We start from the raw sequence: 11,180 nt of genomic DNA on the forward strand, positions 1-11,180 counted from the left end.
GTCACCTTCATCCACCTTAGCCTCAGAGTTGCTCTTGCAGAACTCAGCAGGGAGGAGGATGGAGACAAAACTAGAATTAATTGACTCTGGTTTTCCTTACTGCCTTCTCTCCTACCAATCCTAATGGGCAACAGCCACCAATGGAGATATGTTAATTCCCAGGCTTTGTGTAAGATAATGATAATAAGCACGGCAAGAGAGCGTTACTCACTCATGCTTCCACTTTGTGTCCCACCTGGAACCACCGCAGAAAAGCAACCTTTATATTAATATGGTCACATTGGTAGACCTGTTGGTTCAAGACACCTGATCCTGGTTGTTTCACATATTAAAAAGGGTAAAGGGACCCTGACCAGTAGGTCCAGTTGTGACCGACTCTGGAGTTGCAGCGCTCATCTCGCTTTATTGGCCGAGGGAGCCGGCGTACAGCTTCCGGGTCATGTGGCAGGATGACTAAGCCGCTTCTGGCGAACCAGAGCAGCGCACGGAAATGCTGTTTACCTTCCCGCCGGAGTGGTACCTGTTTATCTACTTGCACTTTGACGTGCTTTCGAACTGCTAGGTTGGCAGGATCAGGGACCGAGCAATGGGAGCTCACCCCGTCACGGGGATTTGAACCGCCGACCTTCTGATTGGCAAGTCCTAGGCTCTGTGGTTTAACCCACAGTGCCACCCGCCTCCCTGTTACACATATCACATAGCAGCAAATCAAGGTGTGTACACCCAAGAGCAACCTACCCCAGTTCCATGAGGGCTGTACCTATAGCCCAAACACTGCCTACTCTGATGGGCAGAAGACCTCCAGGGTATTAGACAGAAGTGCATCTCAGCCCTGCTTCCAGATCTATATAGAAATGTGAGAGGGTTAAATGTGGGACACCATACATGTTCTACCACCAAGCTCCATCTCCTCAGTCACATAAAATGGTGACTCATTACAACTCTACCCATTCTACAGCTTCTCCATCAAGTTCAGTGTAGATCTTTGCACTATCCTATGGCATCCTTTCAAGCTGTAATGTTATGGAACAAGGTACACCCTCTGGCTCCTATGGGACACTGCTGCTTTGGAATAAGAGCTAATCCTTTAAACATCATGCAATCCTCTTCATTTTGCTTGGGTAAGGAATCTCTACCAACATGTACCAGCTGAACATCTGTCCAGTTAATACTAGCATCAACTCAATCACTTACAGCATGGATGATGATAATACTTTCATAACGAGTACAGATATTTATGAATCAGAATTGCTGTTTGCAAATGAATGGTGATTTTAGCAAAGACCCATCTTCAAATTAAAACGAAACATTGCGTTGTTATTTTTAACTCCATCAAAATACAAACCAGGAGCCAAGGCAAGGATAAATAACTTAAAAGCAAATTATAACTTAATGGCTTTGTTGCTGCTTTTAGGTTCAGACCTGCAAGTCTTACTTAGGTCAGAGAATTCTAGGAGCTTTGATTCAGCCAAACTTGATTATAAAAATTGCTTTTAATAATTTTGTGTGCTGCTGCCTGGAGCTGTGATCTTTGAAGTCTGGTGAAACATCATTTGCTGGACATCCTCAGGAATTCTCAACTCTGTTTTTGTGGGGAATGCTCTATTTAAGTGCATAACTGATACAGGCGTAGCTACCTGACAGATGCTGAATGTGAAAATGAGCAGTCCGTTATTTTTCAGAGGATTAACCCTTCTATAGGTTCTGTTATACACTCAGATAATAATATTCCCTTGATCAACTTTCCTTTCTGTTTTCCTCTGAATGAGCCTGAGACTTGGTTCAGACTCCCATTGGCCCACATGCAATCACTTGTGGGGCTGCATGGGTTCTTTATCGGCTTGGGTGGATGCTCAGACAATATGAACCACTGCCTCCACATGAGGCCCACACACACAATCACTGTAAGTTGCAAGAGGACTGCTAAAACTGGTACAAACTGTGATGGCTGCGAGTGCCACATCAAAGCACTTATCGCCAGCAGTGCCACATTTCCCCATGCCAAGCAGTTGAGTGGGCATCACCAAGCACATGCCCACGTGCTGCAAGTCAACTGCAAATTCCTCAAATGCTGACAGCTAAACTTGCCCATGGCTGCATATCAATCATTTCCTGCATAGCCTTAAAGGGTTATGAAGGCTATAGCCAATAAACTTCTATTCTAGATAGTAAGGTAAAGGTAAAGGGACCCCTGACCATTAGGTCCAGTTGTGGCCAACTCTGGGGTTGTGGCACTCATCTTGCTTTATTGGCCGAGGGAGCTGGCGTACAGCTTCCGGGTCATGTGGCCAGCATGACTAAGCCGCTTCTGGCGAACCAGAGCAGCGCACGGAAACGCCATTTACCTTCCTGCCAGAGTGGTACCTATTTATCTACTTGCACTTTGATGTGCTTTTGAACTGCTAGGTTGGCAGGAGCCGGGACCGAGCAACGGGAGCTCCCCCCATCGCGGGGATTTGAACCGCCGACCTTCTGATTGGCAAGTCCTAGCCTCTGTGGTTTAACCCACAGCGCCACCCGCGTCCCCAGATAGTAGGGTAGGAGAGCTGAAAAGAATGCCAATATATTTCACATCTGGCAAACAATGCACACCTTTGGTTTCAGATGGTACATGGGTAGATGAGTCTAAAAAGCCTGGGACACAAATTTTCACAGACTTCCAGTGTCTATGGTGGTTCATTTACCAGAAGTGATGTATTCAGCATTAAGTCTGGAAGTGTTTACTCAATTCTGACCAAACTAAGCTTCTTGATGTATTATTTTGTTCTAGGAGGCTTAGTTTGTTCTGGGTTTTCTAGTCTTGTTTACCCATGTACCATCTGAAACCAAAGGGCACATTGGTTGCCAGATTTTATTTTATTTTCAGCTCTCCCACCCCACTAAGAGAAAGCAATGTTTTGGGGGAAGTTGGAGATACAGCTGGTATGACTCAGGCCTGCATTGTTCTTGCACCAGCTCTCAGTCTAGGCTAGTTCCTTGTTCATCAGCACAACCATGATGGGAGGCTCTCCTTGTATTGCTCCAAGGAAGACAACTTCTCCTTCCACCTGTGCTAAAGACCAATGTGACACCATAAGAAGCTCTGGCGCAAGCAAGACCCAGGTCCAGGTTAGTGACATAAGAAGAGCCTGTTTCTAAGGTGGAAGACTCTGTCCCCACATTAAAACAATTTTTTTTAAATGCGCATTGAATAAATTTGCCACCTTGATTTTTTAAAAATACTCATTCATTTTATGTAACTTTAGTTGTTAAAGTACCCACAACACTTTGGCCTGAGCTATTTAAAGACTTTGTAGCGCTGCATCTCTGCTCAGCTACACAGATCAATGGCAAAGGTTGTATTTGCTGTCCACATTGAAAGAGCAAAGTTTTCCCCAGGCTGCCAAGTGAAAGTGCTGCATTGATCAGGGTGGGACAGGAGGGGGGGGGAAATGATTTCTTGCAACCAGTACATTTGAAAGAATAGGAAGAACAGCCTATAAGAAATGAATGAAAACAAAGCCCATTTTATGTTTAGCCCTCACATGTGTTTTCTCAGGAGTGAGTCCCTCCAAGTTCAATGGCGCTTACTCGCCAGTAAGGGTTTAGGGACTGCAGCCTTTGGCACTCTTACACAGGAGTAAGCCCTACTGAATATGATGGATTTACTTCTGAGTTAGCCATGCATAGGCCTGCACTATCAGTCATCCAAACAGCTGGGAGAGAAAGAGTAGAAAATGGGGTTCACATGGGAGTGTTTAGATAAGTCTGTGGCCTTTTTATTCTGTATTAATTAATCCCAAACCTCAGGTTCTGCAGCCACTGTGGGTGCAACAGAAGGGAAATTGACCCTTTTGTAGGAAGAAAAGAGTGCTTAGCACGTATTAAAGGGAGAGAGCTAATGATTGTTAAGCTACTACTGCCAGTACTTGCTCTGGCCTTTTCCAGGTAAAGGAGAAAAACAAGGCTCCTTTACTAAGCCTGCAGGAACCTAGATTGTAAACAGGTCTGGGTGTCATAGGAATTCAACTCTCCCAGGGATGAGGGCAGCAGCAGCAGATGAGATTGCCAAGTACTACAGCTGAGAGGTCTCTCCTGTCTCCGATGTCACCCAGCTCCTGTGTCTCCTCCGCCTCCTCTTCTTCTTACCTTGTGGCCCCTGTAGAAGGCGATCTCCTCCACGTTGGCGATGATCCGAGAGTGGACGTAGCGCAGGTAGCCCTTGCGTTGGGCCTCCTCGGCCACCAGCTTGCCAAACCTGGGCGAGCAGGCTTTGAGCACCTTGGCGGTGGCGTAGACCACCAGCCCAGCCAGGAGCGTGGGCCCGATGGGGCTGGCCCCCCTGGACCTGGCCGTCTGGATGAGGGTGTAGGAGGTGAGCACTACGTCGAGGATGGGCTTGGTCAGGTTGGAGTAGAGGTGCGCCACCGACTGCGAGAACATGGCCATGTCCTCGGTGAGCGACTGGTCCGGGTTGGCCAGCCGGCTGTCCATGTTGATCACCTTGTAGTAGGTCTGGTCGGCGAAGTAGGTCTGGTAGGCGTGATCCACCAGGCGGGTGCGGAAAGCCAGCGCCAGCTTGCCCTCCAGGTAGCGGATGGCGCTGTTGACGAAGGTGGCTGGGATGGCGATGGCCAGCCACTTGATCAGCTTCCAGGCGAAGCTGCGCGGCCGCTTCTCCACGATGCTCTTGACGATCTTGCCGTCCAGGCCGGCCACGTAGATGGAGAGGAAGGTCCGCGACACCAGCGCCGCCGAGTGCAGGCACAGCCAGCCGCTCTCCGCGCTCACCGCCCGCGGGAAGAGGATCTTGCGCAGCGCCAGCAGCTGGCGGAAAAATTCCGCATTGGCCGCCGGAGACGCTCGGCCGGCGGCGGCGGCGGCGGCGGGGAGACCCGGGCAAGGCAGCAGCTGCAGCTCCGGAGGAAGATCAGCCCGGCTGCCGCTGGCGATCTGCCTCTGCTGCGGGTCCTTCTTGCAGCCCGCCTGCCGGAGCCGCCTGCGGACCAGCGGGCACAGGATCTTCAGCCCGTACACCGCAGCCAGCAAGCACGCCGCCCTCTTCGCGGCGCCCGAGCGGCTCCATTTCTCGCGCCCGGGGGGCATTTTCCCGGGGATCCTCCTCCTGCCTGGCGTATCTATTCCACCCGCCCAGAGGGAGGGGCGCAGGGACGGCGGCCGCTCATCCAGGCCTGGGGAGACCCATCTTCACGTGGCCCTCTTCCCCCCACGCCGCCGATCGCGCCCGCGACCCAGGCGGAATGACTCCGGGTCCGCCGGCAGCCGAGGCTTTTTCCCTGCCGCCACCGGCGAATCATTGCCCGCCCCGCCGCGGCAAGCCACGCCCCCGCCGCCCGCTCATTGGTCGACGAGGCCTGGGAAATCCTCGGCCGGCGAGCGGCGTCGCTTTCCTTCTGGTCCTCCACGGCGCTCTCGGTTAAAAAGTGGGATTCCGAAGTCGAGCAGCGGAAATCCTTTCCGCTGCCGGGTTGGTGTAGCGTCGAAAGCATCTGCTGTCCTCTCTCTCTCTCTCTCTCTCTCTCTCTCTCTCTCTCTCTCTCTCTCTCTCTCTCTCTCATTGCTGTCAATTTACAGATTTGAAAATAAGGGACCAGCAGCCTCGAAAATAAGGGATCAGCAGCCAGAATAAGGGATTTTGCTTGGTTTATACAGTGATACCTCGGGTTAAGTACTTAATTCGTTCCAGAGGTCCGTTCTGAACCTGAAACTGTTCTTAACCTGAAGCAACACTTTAGCTAATGGGGCCTCCTGCTGCCGCTGCACTGCTGGAGCACGATTTCTGTTCTCATCCTGAAGCAAAGTTCTTAACCTGAAGCACTATTTCTGGGTTAGCAGAGTCTGTAACCTGAAGCATATGTAACCTGAAGCGTCTGTAACCCGAGGTACCACTGCACATCAATCCGGCACTGATGGAATCATGCTGCTTTGGCTGTGATTGTGTTTTGCAGTCCCACCAAAGAAGAGTGCCAGACAAAAGATGAACGATGTCGAGACGGCAAAGCTTACAGTCAGAATTAGAAACCAGGAAGAGGACCTCTTTAATAAAGAATGGGGAAAGTTTATAATTTGTTTAAAAAGCTATTGTAAAGAGTTACATACATTGGTAGGACTGACAGAAAACTTGTAGTAAAAATTTGAACAATGGCTGGACAAATGATTTATAAAAATAGAGTTACGAAAGGGATGCAGAGGGGGAAATCACTACATTAAAATGCTGCATTGGTTGGAGGGTCTGCTAAGCAGCACGTCGGGGCTGCCGTTGTCCTGGCGCGAGGAGTTCCATCGGCCTTTCCCTGCCCGAGAGAGAGGGAAGGAGACTCTTGCCGACGCCGCCCGCGAGGCCGGCATGAGGCGGTTGCGGCGTCGCAGTGGCCACTAAAGCGCCGTCCTTCTGCGTCCCTCCCCATCCCCTCCTTTTCCTCCTCCCTTAGACCACCTCCTCAGCCGCTTTCCCTGGCATCAAGGCGGAAGTCTCGAAAGAGAGGGGCTGCCTGCCCACCCGCCGCCACCCGTCTCCTCACGACGCGCCCCTGAGGGGGAAAAGGGAGAGACAGAGACGCGGCAGCTCGTGCTCTCTTTCTCTCAAGGCGGAGGACCCCGAGCCGCTGCTTCCCTCCCAAGCCAGGCGAGCATGAAACCCAGGAAATTTGAGGGACATCATCAATCCGGGACAGCAGTGGGAAACTGTACTGGGATAAGGGAGTTTCCCGCCAAATAAGGGACGGTTGACAGCTATGCTCTCTCTTCTCCCAGTGGTGGCATGCGGTGATCTCGGCGCGTTCCCTTTCGGGATCTGCTGCCCCGCACATGCTCCTGTCCTGGGGGAAGGTGTGGAACAGAGAGGTGGAAGGAGGGGCTCTGCACATCACCACAGGATTTCCGAGATCGATCTGTAGCCTAGTCTGCAAAAACTTGCCCTTCTCTCCCCCCGTTGCTTCTGTCCAGTTGCAGCCTTCCCAAAAGGGTTGCATTGCGAGCCAAGGCAGGGGAAGCTGAGAAATTGTCCCTGCTCACATCCAGGGCTTTAAAAAGAAGGGGTCTGCACATGCAAGTTCCCCGTGCATAGTGCTGCCTTGCATATTTGAATGAGCCTTGCAATCAGAGATGCAAAATTTGGAATCAACTTTAAAAAACAACGAAGTTATCCCTGGAATGGGGACTGGTCAGGTGACTTGAGAATTCTGTGAATGAATCTGCATGTGCAAACTATTCTTAAGGTAAAGGGACCCCTGACCATCAGGTCCAGTCGTGACCGACTCTGGGGTTGCGGTGCTCATCTCACTTTATTGGCCGAGGGAGCCGGTGTACAGCTTCCGGGTCATGTGGCCAGCATGACTAAGCCGCTTCTGGCGAACCAGAGCAGCGCACGGAAACACTGTTTACCTTTCTGCAGGAGCGGTACCTATTCATCTACTTGCACTTTGACGTGCTTTCGAACTGCTAGGTGGGCAGGAGCAGGGACCGAGCAATGGGAGCTCATGGGGATTCGAACCGTCGACCTTCTGATTGGCAAGTCCTAGGCTCTGTGGTTTAACCCACAGCGCCACCGTCTTAGTCACATCAAAATGTTGTTGTTGTTGTTTAGTCGTGTCCGACTCTTTGTGACCCCATGGACCAGAGCATGCCAGGCACTCCTGTCTTCCACTGCCTCCCACAGTTTGGTCAAACTCATGCTGGTAGCTTCGAGAACACTGTCCGACCATCTCATCCTCTGTCGTCCCCTTCTCCTTCCCAACATCAGGGTCTTTTCCAGGGAGTCTTCTCATGAGGTGGTCAAAATATTGGAGCCTCAGCTTCAGGATCTGTCCTTCCAGTGAGCAACAAAGTATTATTATTGCTATTATTAATAACCCACACTTCACCCTAAGGTCCCAAGGAGGATTACAGCGATTAAAAGACATTGTTAAAAGCAGTTTTAAATAATTTCCAATCAGAAATAAGGTGGGTCCTAAAAATATACATCTCAGGTGTCAAAAGCCAGGTTAAAGAGATGTCTTCAGCATCTTCTGAAAGCTGTATAATGAAGATGCCAGACCCACCTCTGTGCGGAGGGAGTTCCACAATTTAAGGGCTACCACAGAGAATGCCCTCTGCTGGGCTGCCAACCCCCCAAGTTTCAGAGAGTGATGGAACCACCTCTGCTGATCTTAACACCTAAGGGGGATTCTGTAAGGAAGAAGGCAGTTTTTTCAGATGGCCTACTAAGGAGAAGAGCTCTCTAGTCATTTCTATACCGTTCTCAGACAGACCCTTGAGCAATAGAAAATAGGTTTGCTGCTTTGGAGATGAGGGGGACAGGGCCTTGGTACCATATTGATGCAATTGCATGTTGAGAAAAGTTTTGTTTTCTGCTTCTGCTAAAGGCACAGATGCCGCATCAGAAAAATGGTGGCAACCTCAAAAGGACAAAAGGATGTTAGGGCTCTCTGACAGCACTCCATTGATAGCAGAACTTGGCTAGCAGAACCTTCCTCATGCGCTAAGTGCTGAACTGAAAGACAAAGTGCTAAGAAGACCACAGCACAGTAATTATCGTCTGAAAAAACCCTGTGTGGTTATTGCTGCCCTCATCCTGACATTGATTTAAATAACGTACAGTACATATATAAACATCTATTCTTGTTTGTGAGCTAGCAAGAATACAGTTTAAGGCTTGAGGTTTTCACTTTCTGCAAGCCCATCTTTTTTATGGCACTGTTTTGATGCTGACTTGTCTCATGAAGGCTGTGATCCTAACCACATTAATCGTGGAACTTTTCCCACTTTTTAGTATTTTAGGTTGCAACCCAATGGACTGCCAACATGGTGCCCATGTCAATGAGCTCAAGCTGCAGCTCTCCTTTCCATGGACTTTTTCTTTCTGCTGCGGGCTTGGCCGATTGTGGAATTTGGCCCCTAAGTTATCGTATTTTTCGCTCTATAACACGCACCCCGACCATAACACGCACGTAGTTTTTAGAGGAGGAAAATCCGTAGGCATGCCACCCATAGGCATTCCCTCCATAACACGCACAGACATTTCCCCTTACTTTCTAGGAGGAAACAAGTGAGTGTTATGGTGCGAAAAATACGGTACATACAAGGAAAACATCCAGTACACCACTTTAACATGCTTTAAACAATTTCTTAATTAAAATACCTGTAAGCACCAACACAACAATCCATTTTGCAACAAGAGGCTTGAAATGTCTTTTTCTTTTACAATGTGACTAATAGCCATTCATGTCCTATCTAGTTTTCTTCCTTTGAGGGCCAACGCACACCGGGAAGCAGCTGAAATACTGCTCATGTTTCATGGCCTAGGTTTTGGTCAACGCTGTACAGCTTTTCTGCACACCTATGACTGAGAGGCCATCACGTATGCAAGCCAACTTGCCAGGTTCACCTCAAAATAGGGCACCAATCATCTCCACATCCCTGTAATTAAGGGGCAGGTGTACACATTGCAAATACACACACACAACAAATGTGGCCATCATTTCTCATAAACAATGTAGTGCATATGAGTGTGTTTTGAAAGCTCATGCACCCCCTTTAAAAACGGCTTCTGGTTGGTAACTCTGGTTTATCTGTCTGTGTTGAGTGGCCCCAAAGTGTCAAGTGAAATAAATGAAATTTATGCGGACAGGTTGTTAAGTTTATGGAGGTCACTTTGATCTAATTTCACTGTTAGACACATAAACATCCAGAAATGTGTGTGTGTGTGTGTGTCTTTTTAAAATACAGTTTGGTTATTTTAATTGTAACTGTTTTTAAATAAATGATATGGTTCAGAATGGAACAGCCATTTAATGGGGAGGGCATGGATGGGTTTTGGAGGCAAAGCATGTGGACCAAATAATGTGGTATTTGGAAGATTTCTGGAGCACTGCCATTACAGTAGCAAGAGGGCAAGTTGGAGAACTAACTGAAGGCAGAGTTCTGCAATGAGTCAGGAAGCCCAAAGTTAGATGTAACTGCAAACCAAAGTGAAGCTCGATAGAACACAGTCTGCACAGCAAGCTTCGTTTATTCAGCTTTTTCATTTAACCATTTATATTCCACTTCTCTACCAACTTGAGGCAGCATGCAGTATTCTGAAATCACGTCAGATATCACCACCCATATATAATAAAAAGCTCACAGCACTCCAAAAATGACACATTGCACAAAGCAGACCATATCAGCAGGATATGCAACGTCACTCAGCTTGCAGTATTTTAAAATCACACCAAGTGAATTAGCACAAATATCTAATTATATATAAATACATAGCGCTATAATTATAAAACATCGCACAAAACATAGCACGTTAACCAAGCATGAAATATATATTTACTTTTTAAAAAAAAATATTTTTATTGATTTTCTTTCTTGCAACAAATATCCATAATCATTACTAAACATTCATTTTCCAATTTCCCCCCTCCCTGTTGACTTCCCTCAACCTCCATTTCTGGTTTGTTACATCAGATGGTAAAATCTACTGTTTATATGTGATACTATGTTTTCCCATTGTTATATTTCTTGTTCTCTGTAAATAAAATTGTAAATGTTTATTTAAATCCTGTCAGTGAGTCCATAATTTTGTTGTTTCTGCAAATATGTTGTAAAGGGTTCCCATTATTTTTCAAAGTCACTATTGTCCTTTTCATGCAACTTGTCCGTTAATTTTGCTAACTCTGCATAGTTCATCAACTTTTCTTGCCATTGTTCTTTGGATGGTTCTTCTCCGGTTTTGTGCTATTAACATTCTTGCTGCTGTTGTAGTACACATAAATAATGTCTGTTTTTCTTTTGGTGACTCTTGTCCCAAAATACCCAACAGAAAAGCTTTTGGTTTTTTTAACAAATGTTATTTTAAACATTTTTTTTTCAATTCATTGTATATTATTTCCCATTTTAAAAAAATAATCTTGCAGTTCCACCACATATGGTAAAATGTACCTTCCCCATGAAATATATATTTACTGACCAACCAAATGGGTGGGTTTAATGGCCCTTTTTAAGGACTAGAAGGGAAAATACCTGACCAAGGCTGCAATCCTATACACATGACAGGGCAATGGGGTCATATTTAGATGTTTCCCCCCACAATCTGAGGTATGGTGGTGACAAGATGCCAAGCAGATATGATCCCTGGCTCCTCTCATTTTAGAAACTGAACATGAAACTGAACACAGGGAAGGGGGTAATTAGGG

The 11,180-nt window shown here is 47.6% G+C and overlaps 1 protein-coding gene across 3 annotated transcripts in view; it reads right to left on the reverse strand.

Annotated features, from left to right (window-relative positions):
* The window catches only part of ABCD2 (ATP binding cassette subfamily D member 2), an 85,369-nt gene that overhangs the window by 47,144 nt on the left and 27,045 nt on the right, over window positions 1–11,180 (reverse strand). Inside the window, exon 1 of one of the 3 annotated variants that reach the window (XM_081929135.1) lies at window positions 4,129–5,290. The exons of the other annotated variants lie outside the window; for them this stretch is intronic. Coding sequence (XP_081785261.1) covers window positions 4,129–5,085 — 957 coding nt within the window. The 5' untranslated portion in view covers window positions 5,086–5,290. Of the gene's footprint in view, window positions 1–4,128; window positions 5,291–11,180 lie in introns of those variants that run through there. 3 annotated transcript variants of the gene reach the window in all.

This window comes from Podarcis melisellensis, assembly GCF_964234715.1.
Source record: "Podarcis melisellensis genome assembly, chromosome: 10".
Taxonomy (NCBI): Eukaryota; Metazoa; Chordata; class Lepidosauria; order Squamata; family Lacertidae; genus Podarcis; species Podarcis melisellensis.